The 17,446-nt window shown below is 36.3% G+C and overlaps 2 protein-coding genes across 2 annotated transcripts in view; one reads left to right on the top strand and one right to left on the bottom strand.

The window, feature by feature from the left end:
* UBAC2 (UBA domain containing 2) overlaps positions 1–17,446 on the top strand; it is a 113,957-nt gene that overhangs the window by 56,459 nt on the left and 40,052 nt on the right. The gene's annotated exons all lie outside the window — the stretch shown is intronic.
* Positions 557–12,372, bottom strand: LOC112962223 (G-protein coupled receptor 183-like). Its single transcript, XM_026058199.1, has 2 exons — positions 12,232–12,372; positions 557–3,575 (listed from the first exon to the last, which is right to left on the bottom strand). Coding segments are annotated over exons 1-2 (1,116 nt in total). The 5' UTR covers positions 12,234–12,372; the 3' UTR covers positions 557–2,461.

Below are 17,446 nucleotides of genomic sequence, written 5' to 3'. Positions count from 1 at the left end.
CAAATAGGGAGGGCAAATGGTGGCTTCAGCTGCCACAGCTGTAAATCGGTGCTGTCTATCTGTGCGTCTGTGCCTCTAGGACTTCTGTCAGGAAGCTGAGATTATCTCAGCTCTTAAAGATTTTGTTTTATTGTTTCATTCAGTATTTGAGAAGTATTAAAATAAGGAGGAAAAACAGCTTTTGTCACACCGGTATCTAACTGGACCAACACTCTAAAACTAACCTGAGCAAAATCAGTATTTTGATGTAAAGTTAGCTGTTTGAGAATGCTGACATGATTTAAAAACAAAGTCTCAATTTAAAAATAACAGAATTGCTAACATGAGACTACAGGGCTAGAGGAATTTAAGTTAAGATTTTCAATATTGATCCTTTTTTTTCCACTGAAAAATGAATAAACATATGATGTCATGCTATAATAAACATTTGAATTGTATTTTACAGACAAATATAAAAAGAGTTATTGCGTTAAGGGTTTTATAAACGTAATTAGAGAAAATGCATGCCACAAAAAAAACCCAGACATTAGTAGAATAAAATGAGCTTGTAATGGTATGATGTTAATAAAACATACATTTTATTTCTACAACTTGTAGACATTCATGGGTGGTTCATCCGTGGTTTTATCAGGTTATCATTTGTTTATTTTACAGAAGCAACGTTCTTAAATAATGTTTTAAAGTAGTTTATTAAAAAGGCTGACAAGAACAGAACTGCTATAGTAATTAAAAATTGAAGAATTAAGTAGAACTTCTGTTAAAAACTTTTTTTCTTACTCTGTTTTTCTGTACCTGCATAGTGTCTTTTGAAACTGGAAAATCAATTTTCACAGTCTAAGCTGTTTGAAAGACTGTTCTGTTTTTTTTACATTTTTTTTCCCTTAAGAAAATAATTGTTAATTTTATTGCTCTGTGCTGCTACTGCTGTTCACATATGACCCTTCCAACTTTGCAGGTAGGTGAAGGTCAGTACATAAGGAAGGAGGGAACTGCAAAGATGACTTTCCATACAGCCTCAATGCTGGAGAAATAAAGGCACAATAAATAGCATCCATTCTTTTGAGATCTGGCATAGCTTTTACCAGGAATTTTCCTTTTCTGTCACAGCCTCACAGTGCAAATACCACGTCATGTTGGCAAGTGAAGCCATATTAATAAAATAGAAGACAAAAGACGTGGTGGCCAGGAATAAAGTAGGGAAGGAAACTGAGACATTAAGGAAGGGCATGACAACAGCAACCCAAGACTTGCATCCTGGATGTATACTAGTATTGACACCATTGCAGTAGGAGCTGTTTGTTCATCTGGTCTTTTCTCTGGCTTGATTTCAGTATATCCAAATAGATTCCAGAAATGTTCTGAGAAGGCGTGATGGGAAAGCTTGCTCTTTCCCAACTGATGTTGTCCTTTATGAATCTCTCGGATAAACAGTGCTCAAAAAGAGATGGCCACCTCATCCCATTAGAATTGACCTGTTCAACTACTTTTTGTGACTTCAGCTATGAAGATTTATTCCTCTTTCTAAAACCTTTGTCTTGTGTCCATCTCTGACTTCAGTGGGCGTTCTGTATAACCCTGCATCACTGTTCTTTCAATTGAAACGGTACAGTTTACATATTGAAGTCTCTTGCTTCAACTTACTTTTGCATTTATAAATAATTTATATACAACTTAGAGTAGAGGCTCTTTACAATATACACTAGAAAAAGAAAAAAAAAGTCCTCCTTTGCAAAAAGGAATGAAGAGATAATACACCTTGCAAAGATGAGTGACTTAACATATGGGAGATATTCAGTGCTGGGGAGAAACAAACAGTTCATTAACTTTTCATCTATTATATTTGACAATGTTATATGTGTTAATTTTCCAATAAGACATTCATGCTCCAAATACTATAAAAATACAGTTCCACCTTTAAACCTCTAAAGGGCTATACACTAAGGATTTGTGATAGTCAAATTGTGCACAGAAATTGTCCATTTTGTCTCAAAGTTTGATTACTTTGCTTATGTGACTGACCCRGCAAAACCATTGCTGTAGTTGTCAACAGTACTTTAATTGGAGTTCAGATAGAGGTCTTGCAGTCTTCAGATGTGCTGGTTTTAGTCACAGTGAATTGTAAGCTCTTTTTAGTTTCTTCCTTTCTTAGACATCCATTAAAATGTGAGTCAGGTCTTTGATTTAGTTAGTAACATCCAGACATATGTATGTGCAGTATGGAATTTGAGCATTCACAGTGGTACAGATTTGGAAAAAATAATGAGATCAGTCAGAATGATACAACTAGGAAAATTATAATTTTGAGTTTTCCTACTGTCATATGATGATTCTTTTTCAGTCCAACATCATTCCATGATTTCCTGACGCTCTGAGAAACAGAGTCCTACTGAATTTGCCGCACAGGGAGCACAGAGTATTTACTGTGGACACAGAATTTTTAAGCTTGCTTCACTGCAGTGCACTACAGACTTTGTTTTTCAGATAACTTTCCATTGGAAGATTTTGCAAGTACCATCATTTGTGTTTCTCCCACATCACGTGAGCTTTCTTCGTGATGTGACCTGACAGCACTTGAAATTGATACACTCACTTGTCGTCTCAGTATTTTCATTACAGTTCTCTTGTATCCTTTGCATGCGAAGAAATAGATAAAAGGATCTAGGCAGCAGTTAAAATTCATCAGAAACACAGTATAATGGAGTGACTTCTGGAAAATTTGCTTTTCACTGCATAAGGGTTCATTCTGAAGCTTTTTAATCATGTGTTGTATAATTGCAACATGATAAGGGGTAAAGCAGATGATGAACACTATAATTACAAATATGATTGTATTGATGGCTTTTTTGTTTATCCCAGATTTTTCAGTCAGCGGGTTTTCCTTGGCAGTTTGAAAAAGTTTGCAACTAATTTGAGAGTAACAAAACAGTATAATCCCAAGGGGAATAAGGTACCCTATTAAACAGGCAGCAAGAAGTATAAATGGTAGATGTGAGATTCTTTCAAAGTTTGGGTATTCCATACATGTAGTCCTTTCTTCTTCTTTGTATGACATGGGTTGTATAAGTAATGGAAAAGTTTGACTAAATACAAGAAACCAGATAAATACACAAATGCCCTTGGCATATCTAATCCTTCTGATCTTGTATCGGAAAGGGTGGACAACAGCAAAAAACCTGTCAATGCTCAAACATGTCATGAAGTTTACACCTGCGTAAGTGTTGATATAAAAAAAGAGAGCAGTTATGCGGCATAATGCTTCTCCAAATGGCCAGTGGAATCCCAGGGCATAATAGATTATCCTTGTGGGCAAGGCAAAACAAAACAATAGATCTGAGAAGACAAGGTTTGTTGAATAGAGGGTGGTAGAGTTGATCTTCTTTCTGTTTTTAAAAATGACAGTGAGAGCAATTGCATTTCCAAGCACTCCAAGAATTAAGATAAAGCTGTAGAACACAGACAGTAGTATCCTGGCTGTATCTTTATGTTCGTACAAGTCACAGGTAGAACTGTTTGTCTGAGAAGTTGTGAAAGTGTCCATTTCTGCAGCCAGCGTTACTGCAGGAAATTCAGAAGACCTGACATGAAAAAACAAAAGGGGACATTTTGTAATAAATGCAGATAAACTGCTTCTGCATAACAACAGCCAACTTGTATTGCAGAAGGCAACGTTCTGAAAAACTGAAATGAAACTTCATTATGATGAAATACTTTTTCAAGCCTCCTTCAAAAAAAAAAAAACCCAAAACTTTCGCTCTTCTATTTTGATCCCAATTCCCTCTTTCTTGGGAAAAAAAAAAAAATCAAGCAACAGGCAAAATAATAAACTGGGGCTGTAATGTGTTTGGAGACTGAAGTTTATAAATGGTCAGGAGGTGAGAGACTATTTAAAGCAGTCTGAGCGGAAAGGGGAGTCTGAAGAAACCTCATGATAAGCGATCATATGAAATTCTCAAGAGCCAGACAAGCAGATAAAATCTTTTAAATGTATTTCAGTTAATTTTAAGGAGTTTCTGTTCACAAGAATTCATTCTGTGATGCTTTAACTTGCTTACAGAAATCAGATTTTTTTCAACATACTTTCTTACCTTGTTAGCATTAAAATAATTCAGACTTGTTTAATCCTAGTTTTAAGAATTAGCTTTTGCAGTCTAATTCAGATGTTGTTTATATGTATACATTCATCAGACTACTGCTTTAGTCACTTTTTAGTGGTGCTCCAAAACTTCTATAACCCAGCTAAAATCTTTTATACATGTAGTCAAATGGCAATTTATTAGCTTTTAAATGTTTGGGGGTTTTTTAAATCTACATAATCAGAAATGACTTGGAAGAGCCACAAAGTGATGTGGATGCAGTGATTTGGGGGACTTAAATATATCAAAAATGATCCAGCATTTTAGAAATGGAAAGGATCCCACWCTATTGATATCACTTCCAATGGAGAATATTTCTTAGGTTTGTTATGTATCGGTTGCTTAATGTAAATTAATTGTAAATGCCAGAAATGATGGGGCTTCTAACACTATTCTTTGAGTGACTGTTCTGCAAAAATACTCTCTCAGAGGTACCATTTGAAGAATTTAGCTAACAAATTACAGAAAGAATTTCCTGTTGCTGGTTAGTACCATCCTTAAAATGTGTGTCACTTTTGTAGTGTTCCTTCTTAGTTGTTGCTCACTGAAACTGTCACTTTGATAGCAAGTGAGTTTTTAGGAAAAGGCATCTTTTTAACTCTTTTCACTGCAAAGAGTAGCTGTGTTTTTCAGTTGTTGCTGGTGAGACTGAGTGTAAAAAGACTCCATGCCCTCCAGAAAACCTGTAGATTTACCTAGGTAGGAATACTTCCAATGGCAAACCAGGCACATTATAGTCACATACTTTATGTATTTGTACATAAACTGATAAAAGAAGCTGGTTGCTAGAAGCATATTCTTGTGAAACAATCTCTCAACAACATTGCTGGAAGCACCATCTCTTCAAGTATATACAATGCTCTGTTTATGTAATTATAAAAAACACCCAAGAAACTATTCTTATGTGTAGTCTGGGATGCTCTCAGCATTCACTTTAACTGGTCCTTTTCAAAGTCTTCAGCCTGCTTGTGTTACAACTGTAGTGGAGAGAGGTGGCAACATCTCTTGAGATAGGAAAGAATATTAATGCTAGTTTTGACACCAGACTTCTTTGCCATCCGGATGACTCCTAACAACTGTCAGACTGTATGTCTGCACTAAATGGATTAAAATAGCAGTCAGGACAAGATTGTTTCTGCTTTAATGCAGAATACTATTTGGAGATAAAAACTGTTGTAACCTGAATTTAAGTCCATCCTCTAATTAAAATGTCTAGGTTATTTCTGAGGATCTGCCTTTCAGTACTCACGATTTAAAAACAACTTTAATCTGTTGTACCTTAAAAAAGTCTTCCTGGAAAATTCAGTTTTAAGGGTTGTAAGCTACACATTTTATAATGTATGTATTCCCCTTTTATTAGCCTGCAGAAACATTAAAAGATTAGTTAGTTCTTTCATGTTTTTGTGAGATTGTCCTATTTATTTCAGGATAATCTTCTGATATTAATTGTTCATGATTAATTTACCTACAACACATACCATATTATAATACAGTCTGACTAGATTTCTGACTAGGTTAACAGGAGTATATAAACACTAAAAGTAAAAGTGCTGATAAAAGGCATCTCAAATTCCTGTTCTTAGCATAAGCTGTGAATTCCCCATTCAGGGTTGGAAGTCAAATCTGAAGTGGAGTTTTGTGACTTTGAGTTAAGGGGATTAAATCAGCAAATATCACCAGTCTAGTTGTTGTGAAGATTTAAGAATGTCTGGAATATTACGTTAGTTAACTGTGCATCATTCACACTATCTTAGTGTTAGTGTGTTTGATGATCAAATAATGCATTAGTCATTACCCCAAGGATAGCTCTGGTACRCTTTCCTCCTGTTTCATCTCTTCCTTTACAGAAGAAGCACGTAGGATGGCTCTTGTTTCATGTAAGTGTTAAAGGCTGCTTTTTGCAGAAACTTGTGTAGGTATCTGGATAAGAGTCAGTGAGGCATTTTGGTTTGTTCTTTCTCTTACGTAGGTGCTTCTAATTACTTGTTCAGACTCCCAGCATGACATCTATCTTCTACCCATCTCTTTCTTGAAATTTAAATAAAATCCTTTCTGAAACATATGTAAAGAAGAATTATCTGAGATTCAATATAAACAGTTCTATTGTGGTAACGAGCTACAGTATATTAACTGTATAATTTTATTTTTTGATCACTGCAAAATCTAATTGTTTTTATTCACTAATGCCTGAATAATTGACACATTCATTCTTCTTTCTGTAAATATTTACAGAATGTAGGATATCTGCTATATGAACACATTGAATTATGGTTTAGGAGAAATTCCCTAATTTCAGTGAAAAATTTTGTTTGACATCAACTGTAGAATTTCATAAAACATACCTGTTATCTGCTTTTGTGCAAGGATCTTTTGTGTAGGATCTTTAATGTAATAAATCCATCTAGAACTTGTTATTGTTCAAGATAGGATGTTGATTCTGGCCTGCTGTAACAACATGGCTGTATTGAGAAAGTGCTGTGGCTGGGAGAGAGTTTGTGTCTATCCCGGGTGCTAGCATGGATACACATTAGGGAGTAGGTAACTCAAGAAAATCTGGCTGGCGCAGTTTACATCCCTGGTTCCTAATAAAATTCTCCCTAGTTCCATGGCAGGACAAATTGTCTTCAAACAGACAAGAAGAAAGCTGGAGGACCACAACTCGTGTACCTTCTGGGTCAGCATGCCCATCTGCTAAGCTGCACCCCTTGAAAGGGGATGTCAGGAGTCCTGAGCAGGCTCTTCTGCTTGCTGTGGAAGTTAGCCCTGGGTGGGGAAAGTGTCCTCCTTGATCCTTTATTATCTCCAGCATATTTTGACTGTTAATGAAGGGTATGCATTTATTTTAAAATACTCTAGATGAATATTAGTATTTTATTTGTTTGTATGTCAACGTGTACAACCATTCTTGAGTGTGATCACCAAGTGTCTAGGTGCTATATTTCCTGAAGATATTTCCTTTAAAAAAAAAAAAATTCACGATAGTGTATGTGTCTTGGGGCCCAAACATGGTAAACTTGCTGCAGCTTGACAATTTATTGTACGTCAGCTGAACCATGATAATGTCTTTGTATGTCTGAGCTCYTACTGTTGTTGGATGAACTCCATTCACCTCAGCAGGTGTTTCAGCTTTTCCTGCCAATCTTGAATAGGGCTGCATTTAAGATAAAACTTCCTTCCTAGAAGGTGTCTAGAGTATTAACTAAAACAAGACTTTTTTGAGTTGTTACTTGTGTCAGGTTGCTACTTATTTCTTGGCAACAATCCTTAGCTGTCAGATTACTATACATAGAGGACATATGCCACCCTCCGCAGAATATCTCTGAAAAAATGACAGCATTCCAATTTTGCGTGCTTTTTGCATTTTTTGTATTCTTAGAGCAAAAATGGAGAATATCTACCCTTTACCACTGCAAACCTCTGACTAATTGAACAGTGTGTCAGCTTGATTCCTATTGATTTTTATAAGTTGTGTGCCTGCATACCTTAGGAAAACATGGTCATTTACAGTTATGAATCCAGATACACTTTTACAGGTGTCTTCTAGAATCACTCCTAGACTGTTTCCTGTTTTATGTTGTTTGATCAAATACGCCTCTCAGGTTGCCTGCTAACTTTACTGATGATACTATTTTATATATTATAGAAAAAAAAGAAAAAATTAATTTACCTTACCAATTTAACAATTTTAGAAAACATTGCTACAACTTTTTGGCACAGAGGTACATACAAAATTTTAAGGCATAAAGTATTTAAAGGCCATATCTTTATATCAGTACTGTAAAGAAAGTTGTTCAGTTTTTTACTTTTTTCTCAGTTGGAAGACAGATAGTACTTGATGACACTGATGTGTAAACTTATAGTACGAAGAGACCCCTTACTCATTTAATGTGGATGCCTGTGTAGTCCAGGCTATATTGTGATTTTAGTTATTTGTGTATGGAACCCAGTAACTTTTGATTTAAAGCATATTTTCCAAAATGGCATTTGTCTTGATTTGGAGAACTCCAGGAGAATTAATCATTTGTACTGTACCTTGTTTCACTAGTCAGTCAACCACCCTGTTAAAAAGGTGTGTTATTTAAATTTCCCCAAATTTGGTTTGCAGATGTTGTTTTTGTTGTGCCTTTCCCCTTAGAATAGAAAATGCTTTAGTAAAGAGTTTTCCCCCCTCTGAAGGTGTGATACCCGCGATAAGAGTTGTGAAGCGTTGTACTGGGAGCTTGTGATGTTGATTCACTGTGATTCTGCAGTATTTCTCAGATTCGCTGTCCTAGGTTATTGCTGTTCTATGGGTATGGCCATTGCTCTCTGCTTCTGCCTCGGAGGATGTTACTCCTGGCAGAATTTAAAATTAATTTTATTTGAATATGCTTCCAAGCAGTGCAGTTTGTTCTTTATCGTTCTGTCACTTGCCATTTCCAAGTTTTATCACTGAGGATGTATTTGTCCTCTGATCATTGATGGAAAAAGTTGAAACACACCCATTCAGTGATGGGTTATTCTTCAGTCATTTTGAGATTTGTTAGCTCACCAGCTTTTAATCTAGTCTGTGTGCTTTCTTGATGTTTTGTAGCAATAGTGTCTACTCAGAAAAGATGACTGTACCATGTCAAGCCTCTTACAAAATCTAGCTTGTGTTTTAAATTAGTGCAAGGTACCCTTATGTCAATCCTGCAGTCCCATCAAAGAAGGAAATTCAGTTGTTTTAGAAGCTTGGTTTTCTGTGAAAATGTTTGACTGGAATTATTTATTTGGTTTACACTTACACTGCCGCATGCAAGAGCCCAGCTCAGAATAGAGTCCCCATTGCAAAGGCTTTTGGTGAACAGAACCGTGGCTCGGATCTGGCAGCATGTAATCCAAAGCCTGGGTTCCTAGACATGTTTATGCATGAGTTTTATACATAGTATAGTAATGTTACAGACATTTAACCCTTAATATGCATAAACTTAAGCCATGAGCTGCCAACTGTAGTGTTACAAATTTAGATTATGTGGTTTTGGATTATGTGCCAGCAGTGATACAGAGCTCGCTCTCTCTGTGTATGCTAAATGAGTTTCTTCTTGTTCTTGGCTCCTGCTTTTGCCTAAGGAGCACCATCTGTCTTTTCACTAGGATGTGGAATACATGAAAGGCTTTAACCATGTATTGTAATCTGATGTGTGATTTGTCTCTCCCTCTCTTTCTCCTCATAATTTGTGTTCTCTGGAGGTGAGCTCCTGTTCCTTCTGTCCAGTAGCTAATTTTAGAGGGATATCAATTAAGTTTTTGTGGAGGCATGGCAGAGGAGGAAAAAAAAAATCAATCTTGGCTCTGCACATAGTATGGCTTAGTCTCTATAAATTTAGTTGAACAATATTTCTTTAACAAAGAAGTAATGAAAAAGAGTTTTTTTCATGTATGCATAAAGAGTATACCTGATTTAAAAGGCATGGTCAGGAAGGAGAATTAAGCAAAGATAATGCATGAACAGAAAGAAGGGCATGTTCTTGCTGGTAGTATTCTAGTGATCTGTGTTTTGGGACGTTGCAAATTTCTGTGGAAATCAACGTTGCGCTTTCCCCCTTAACACTATGTCTAAATATCATAGCGATGGCCTAAGGTGAAGCAGTGAGTGTGGCCTAAGCTGCTGTATCGAAAACCTTGAGTGCTTTTAAATACCAACAATATGACAGACTTCTCTTTCCCTGCAGTACCTAACCAAGGACTTCTTTGCTGAGCTTACAGTCCTCTACATGTCTGAGCTGTGTAAATCTTACAGACTTTAAAAACTGAGACAATGGAAGATGGAGAATATGTTCTGGTACTGTAGGTTTAATTTTTTGCTTAATGTCAAAAATTATTGCTTTCTTTTGACCAGTGATTTTTTACTGTCTGAATTTCTTATTTACTATATAAGTAATTCTTGTTGTGGAGTATCTGTTTTCTGTGTTTGAGAAGAGGGTTTGATCTAAACTATGTATGTTAAAAAGCATGCCTGCTAACTTAGTGCTTTGTTAATATAGAAGGGTACATATATCTAGGTATATTATCAGCTTGGGAGCTACACATGGTTTAGTAAAGGCTGAGGCAAGAGACAGGCGTGTCCTAAAGCTTCCTGTTTCTTTCTAGTGCTATAACACTCTTGTATATTATTTTTAGTGCATTATGTTAATTTACCATTTTTCAAGGCTGTTAAGCTTTGTGTGCTAAATTACAAAGAGACTGAATCCTCAGGTTGCTCTCCGTAATTAATTTTAATGAGAAGGTTTCTGGGCTGGTGTTTTTATTCGTTCTTACTACTGACCTAACCATTTTGGAATACTAAAGCAAATTTTGKAAGGCACACTTCAGAGAATCCAAAATATATACACTTCATGAAGCATAACTTTCTTAACGATCGTTATAAAGATATCCTTTAAGTGCTTAACAGAATTTGCAGATGCACACAGTGATGTTTCTGTGAAATCTTTATGGTCCTGATTTTTTTTGGGGGGGGGGATTTGTAACGATCTATTTTACAAAGTTACGTGACAATTATATTTTGCATTAGAAAATAACAGAAGTTGCAGTAAATTAAGTGAAATGGAAATAAAGAAGCTGAGTTGAAATGTTAGTTATAACTAGTTAAAGGAAAAGTGGAAGTCATTTGAACTGTACTTGTCTAGCTCTTATCTGTTGGATCTCTTTTTCAAAATATTTTCTGTGCTATGAAAAATGTGAGAATTATCTAACATCATATCTGCCAAAGATGCATGTTAATGTGAAGAGCTGTGATGATGCCGAGATGGTTAACGTCCTTTCTCTTTACTTACTTAAGTCTACTAAATCCTAAAGTAGATCCTTTTAGGATCCACTAGATCCTAAAATACAGCAAATAAACAAGAGAAAAACCTGAGGCACTGACATTACATTCCTGCAAGCAGGAGAGAAAAAACAGTCAAATAAGAATTTGTAGCTTAGTGCTAGAAAAAATGCACACCTTTTATATGATTTCCCCCCCCGCCTGCGGGTGAAGTGAGACCTGTACAGGTGCAATCTTTAATTAATTTTAGGGATAAAACTTTATAACTTTAGTTCAAACTTATTGTTTATTGTATGTATACATACTCCTCAATCTTTTGAACAGAAAAGGATTAAATTTGAGCTGTTAAAGACTAACTGCCAGGTAAGTTTTCAGTCCCCTTGTCTCTGTTCAGGAAGAGCCATGAAATGTTAAACAGCTCTCTGCTGTCACTCTGAGCTCAGAGGTGTGCATGCTGTCTCTGGCTCTTTTAAGATAAATGCTAATTAGGAGCTGTTAGTCTGTTGAGCGGTGTATATGCTGCTTTGCCAGTGAAGTGTGAAAAATGGATCCTGTTTAACTGGAAGGATGTATAGAATGATACCACTTGTACTATTTCTTTAGCTTCATGGCGTGAAGGTAGATGTTAGGGACAAAGATGTTTAGTGATTGCAGTTCAGAAAAAGAACACCTTCTAAAAGTTTTGAAAGAAATGTGTGTCAGAAGGTGAAAGAGAAATTGGCTCATAAAACTCAGCTTCTTAAAATATTCTGCTACAGTGTTTGGAAGAGTGACTGCGGAGCTCCGGGGCTGAGAATAAAGACTATTTCATAGACCAGAAGGGCATATGATAGACCTGCCTATGCATTCACCACCACAGTACAGATTTCTTCTAAGGCGCTCTCCTACARTTAAAGCATTTTGCCAGCTTCTGTGTATAAACAGCAGTGTTTCATTTACTACTTCAGCATTAGTTATTTCTGCATTAGTATAGTTGAAATTACTACTACTTACAAAAATTGTCTAAGCTAATGTAATACCAAACATTTCCTTCTGATTGTCAAAAGTCTCTATTTTAAGAAAGCATTTGAAATCATTTGTCAATGGTTCCATGGGTCAACTGCCCCTTTAAATAAAAAATAAGTAGCAGCATATTAATCTATCAGTATGAATTATTACAGAATTTCTTCCCTGAGCTTTGTTTCTCCTATCCATAAATCATTTATCCTTCCCACCACATGAGAATATTCAAAATAATATGAAAAGAAATAAGCTTTCTTGAATTGTCTGCTGTAATTCAGTGAAAAAAAAGGTTAATTCTTTTTCTGTACTTACATATCTGTAGCTTCTTAGATCCTCTGAGCAGTTAAGGGAATTAGCAGGATAGCTTGACTGTGAAATCTTACCCTTGCACATTGTTTTGAAGAGTGATTACGTGAGTCTCTTCTTTTGTGGGAGGGGGTAGGTCTTCCGCATGCCTTAAAAAAAAAAAAAAACTTGTTTTTATGCCAGTCCTGATTTGCTGCCGACTGTTTTATGGGATGTGAAAGCATCTATTTTTGTTTCTTTTACAATTAGTTTCTAATTACTCTCTTTGAACAGACACCACCACCACATGCTCTCCCACAGTTACGTTGGCTGACCTTCATAGAAGGGACTTTACCCAGAAGTTTGCTTGACTAATTGCTGACCAACTAAAAATTCCTGAAAGAAAAACTTTTGTTTATATCTGACTTGTATTTAAAAATAACTTGATTTGTAGCAGAGTCGTCTGATCAGTACAGACTTTAAAACTTTCTTACCGATCAGATCTGACACAGCACAAGATAACCTCAGACCTGAGGCATGCTGCTATGCTGCGTGAGATCAGACGTCTCAACAGCCCATGTACATTCCCAGCCCTGTTTTAGTATCATGATGACGACACTTTACAGAAATGCCATTTGAAAATATGTGAAGGGGTTAAAGAACTCTGTTTTGTTTTGATGAGAAGGTGTGCCWTTGTAAACTGTTTATTGCATTTTGAGCAAGGACACTAATAATAAGTAACAATACAGATGTAAATACATTAAAAAGGAATGAGCAGCTCTGAAAACACAAATCTCATTGCTCCAAAATTCTCTTAATAAGAATACCTTAGGGAATATGAAAGAAATGGGGTGTCAGATTTTGAGGTAGTCTGTTGTTACCTGACATAAACTTGTTTCTGGGTAAAGAACATTGATCTAACAGTTAAATTGTATGTTTGTTAAGGAGGTTGTGGAGATCATAGATAGATGGAAAATCCTGTCATTTGCTGTTAGAGGCTGTGGTTGAGAGTTACCTGGGATTTTCCCCAAAAACTCATACTGATCATTCATTACTGCAAAAGATGATTTGTCTTTAAAGTGGCCTCATTTGGTGGCCTGATTTTAAAAAGTGAGCAAGTAGACATGATGATGTTCATAGCAGGTCCAACCCATGCAGAGGCTGGAAACTATTTGGAAACAGTAAGGCTGTGTTCACACTGTAAGTTTTTGCAGACATTGCAGTGTCAGAGGTGTACAGAGGTATGCTCTTGACTTCAGAAAGTCCTTGGAAGAACTGTTGGGCTTATTGGGGATTTTTTCTTTCTTGTTTTTAAATTATTTTTTCAATTATTTAGTTTGATCAAAGAATAGAATCCCTTTAAATGAAGTAATGAGATGTAAACTAGTGTTTAAAGGGAAATTACCCAAGGAACTTGCTTCATATGTACACAAAATAATATTGCAATGTGGTTCCCTGTCTAGAAACAAAAATATGTGGCAGAAATGAGAAATTTGTAAATACAAAGGCATGCAGTAGTTTTCGATCAAGGGTTGACATTAATACTACCACTTCATAGTAAAGGAAATGTTTATTTCAAAAAAGTTTACCGTTGTAAAAATAATATGTGTTTCTTGTTCTGATCTGATAAAATATTGCCTTCCTTTGATTAAGATATATTATGAGATTGTACTCGTTGAGCCACACTAATGTAGTAGCCACTAACGCAGCCTAGCATGAGGTGGTGAGGTGGTAATTGCTTGAGCTGAATGATACAGATTGCGTTCTTCCGCTACACCGTTTCTCTTTCTAGCTATTTGTTTTCTGTTCTTACACTGCTGCTGTTTCTTCAGTATCTGGCAGACTGTCCCAGCATTTGGACATTTAAACCAAAAAAGGGCATTTTTCAAAAAGTGTGGTTTTACCATTTGTATGCAGAGTTTATTGTTTTGCTTTATTCATAAAAGGAGGGTAACATGTAAATTAATACACTAATATGTTACTTTCAGAGGTGGTAGCATGCAGTTAATATTATGACCAATGTGTTATGATGCCTGTGTTATTTTATTTTTCTGTCTACTTACTTAGTCCCTACTGTATTTGAGCAGTTTACAAATGGTACTGGATTTATCTTCACAATTCCGTATCTAGAGAGCTACCACACAAAGTGAGAAATGACTTCTGCAGTTACGCAGGATGTTTATGGAACAACCAGAAATTGAATCTAGCCAGCCTGAGTCCCAGTTCACTTTCTTAACTGCAAAACTGCCCTTACTTCCAAAAAGAATCCCTTTTCCCTGGGAGACTGTTCAGACGTCTAGAAGTAACCTGTAGCTGAATCCTGTCTTTTTCTGAAGAGAAACATTATTTCTCAAGTGACTTGAGTTTGAGCAACAGCAAGTGATTGCTCATCAGTGAGTCATGGTAACTCACTGTGTCTGCTTTACAGAGGCCAAATAAAATGTGTTAGGTTAAGCTGTGATAGAGATTTAGTGAAGCACCCAAGCCAGATGAACTAAAGGGGCACTAAAAATTTCAATGCAATTGTTGGACTGTACCTCCTCAATGAAATACTCTGCCATCTAAATCCCTTCACCGCTTCTCTTAAGCCTCCATACCTCCCTGTGGACTCAGCTCCAGTTTCTGGGAGCCCCTGCCTCTGAGAAAGGTGCAAGCTCCTTTCTCCTGCTGAGCTCAGATTTTGGTTTGGTAAATATGGTCAGCGATGATTGCTTCTTGGTGGGTGAAGACAAAGCAACCTGGTAAGCCATCACCATCAATCGCTTGCTGCAGATACCTGATACAGAGCAGCAACTGTTGGTGGCTAAACACAGGTAACTAACTCTGCAACACTTGGCTGACGTTAAGTACTTATCAGTTAAGGAGGAGTTGTCGTTGCAGTGATATTGTTGCTCAGCTGGGGTGCAGGATTTGGCAAGTCATTCCTATACCCTCTGTCTGTTTCATCAGTATACCATGCTGGCTGTTTGGGGCCCTAAAGTGAATGGCACTGTGCTAATTTTATATTAAGGAAAGGACAGGGACCTTGATAAAACAATTTTGTTTCTCTTAATAGTGTAGTAAGCTGAAAAAGTGCTTGGTGGTCTGCAAAAAGTGCTTGCATGGGGGCTGTATAATTGTGAAGGCCTAACTGAAGAAATTTTGTGTATTTTGGCAAGCTGGTACAATAGCAATGATCAGTTAGCATAAATCAGTCAGCAGATAGCTGAACTGAGAACTAGAGAACAATTTTGTGAGAGATTAAAAGATACTAGCCTCTAAAGCTTTGCACAAGCAAGGTTGAAAGGAGATATGGTTAACTTATCTTTATAGAAGTTAAAGAGTAGTACTTACATATGTCAGCATCTTATTGAAGATGAATAAATTAAAACTAAAATTAGAAAGATTCTAGCCACCGAAAGAGTAAAGTTCTGGATTAGCTTGCCAACCAGAAGGGAGGGAAGGGAACCTGAAGCTGGTTTGAAATGGAACTGAGCAGTCTATAGAATACATTGTCAGATAGTCTTAGAATTAAAAACTAAAGCTTTTTTAATGAGAGCTAAGTGTCTAACTTATCTTCAAGAGGGGATTGAAAAGTGTTCACTGTTCGGTTAAAATGTGCTTGGTTTCATATTTTGATAAACCCAAAGTTGCAGTGATTTTGCTGAGATACCCATGGACAGGAAGAAACTTTTTTTTCCCTCCTCAAGATGCACACAACTTCTTTTCAGGGCTTGTCTTGTATTTTTTGTAATTATTTTTTCCCCTGAATTCTTGTGAAACATTGATGATGAGATACAGGAATACTGGGAGAAGTTCTCTAATGCTTTTCCTTGAGAAACCTTGGGAATTGGGGTGTCCTGCTCATGTCTAGCAGAAGGGTTGGATGCAGTACCGCCGATGGTTCCTTTTAGTCCTGGCTGCCATTAGTCAGAGAATCACAGCTGTCAAGGGTTGTCATTATGCCAGGGAATTAGCTAATTTTAAGGATGTTATTTAAAATATTTAACACATTCAAAATAAAGACTGGCAACTTAAATGTAATATGGCACCRTCTGGACAGCTTGTAGGGAAGTAGAGCGCTAAAGGAACTGATAAAGTACAATGTTTATGTGCTTTGTATTATCTGCAGCTGTTTTTTATGACTGATATTTTCAATCCTAAAAAGCAACATGGTCATGGATTTGTGAGGTTGTTTCTATAAAGAGCTTAAACTGCTGTGGGGTTAATCTTTCTATAAAGAGCTTAAACTGCTGTCAATAATGTGAACAAAAAAATACAGTACAGCAGTAAATGTGGTGAGTCATTCTAAATAAAATAATGTAAAGGTTATTTCTGCAAATTTTAATCCCATAAAACTTCCATTGACAACAGCAGATACTTTTTGCAGAAGTAACATTAGCTATTTACCCATTTGTTCCTGTGTAATAGAACCAGGGTGTTTCTTCCATATTTTGTGTATAAATTTAGTAATGTTAACATGTTTTATTTTAATCTGCATTTAATATTTACCCTTTTAAACTTCAGGTAGCTTGCTTCTCCCCTGGGAAATGCTTGCTCCTGGTTGTTTGGTTTCTGTCAGTAGTTCACAGATCTGTTTTTTTTTTTGGGGGGGGGGGGTTGGTTTTTTTGGAAGGTTATTGTTTCTTCTGGTTGTTTTTTCTCTGTGCAAGACTAGTCTCATCACTTTATATGGTGTGGGATGCTCCTTTCTGTGTGTCTGCTGTATTTCTTTTTCTATGCAAATGTTGAATGTTAACATGCTATTCAAAATGAGGATATAATCATTCTAAAGCCTTCCATTGCAGTAAGCCTTTGGAATGGATATGGTGTCCATACAGAGTTTTCAAACTCTAGAATTTAATCTTTCATGCTTTAGAATTTTTTGTTTTGTTTGAAAATGTTAGTTTCTAACCCACATGACTAAAAATATCTTCCTAAACATGAAGTGGCATAAAACTCAGTTTAGAGTCAGCATATGTTTGTGTCTGAGAATAGTGATGTCCTTTCTTTGCACAAAAACACCTCAATTTTCTAGTAGAAGCTAATCATCACACTTGAAAAGATATTAACCATTTTATTCCTGATACTCTCACCAACATAATAAACAAAGGACTGGGACCAAGATCTATGGAAAAGGAGAGCAAGGAAAGAGGAAAGGAGAGGAAAGATTTTTATGTGCATTAAATTCCATAGACAGAAAACATTTAAAATGACTTTTCTAAGTTATTTTTCCCAGCATTATGGTGAAAGCTCTCATTCC

Source organism: Apteryx rowi, unplaced genomic scaffold (assembly GCF_003343035.1).
Source record: "Apteryx rowi isolate R43461 unplaced genomic scaffold, aptRow1 scaffold_144, whole genome shotgun sequence".
Classification (NCBI taxonomy): Eukaryota; Metazoa; Chordata; class Aves; order Apterygiformes; family Apterygidae; genus Apteryx; species Apteryx rowi.
The sequence above is the reverse complement of the archived record's forward strand: the minus strand, read 5'-3'. Positions and strand labels throughout refer to the sequence as shown.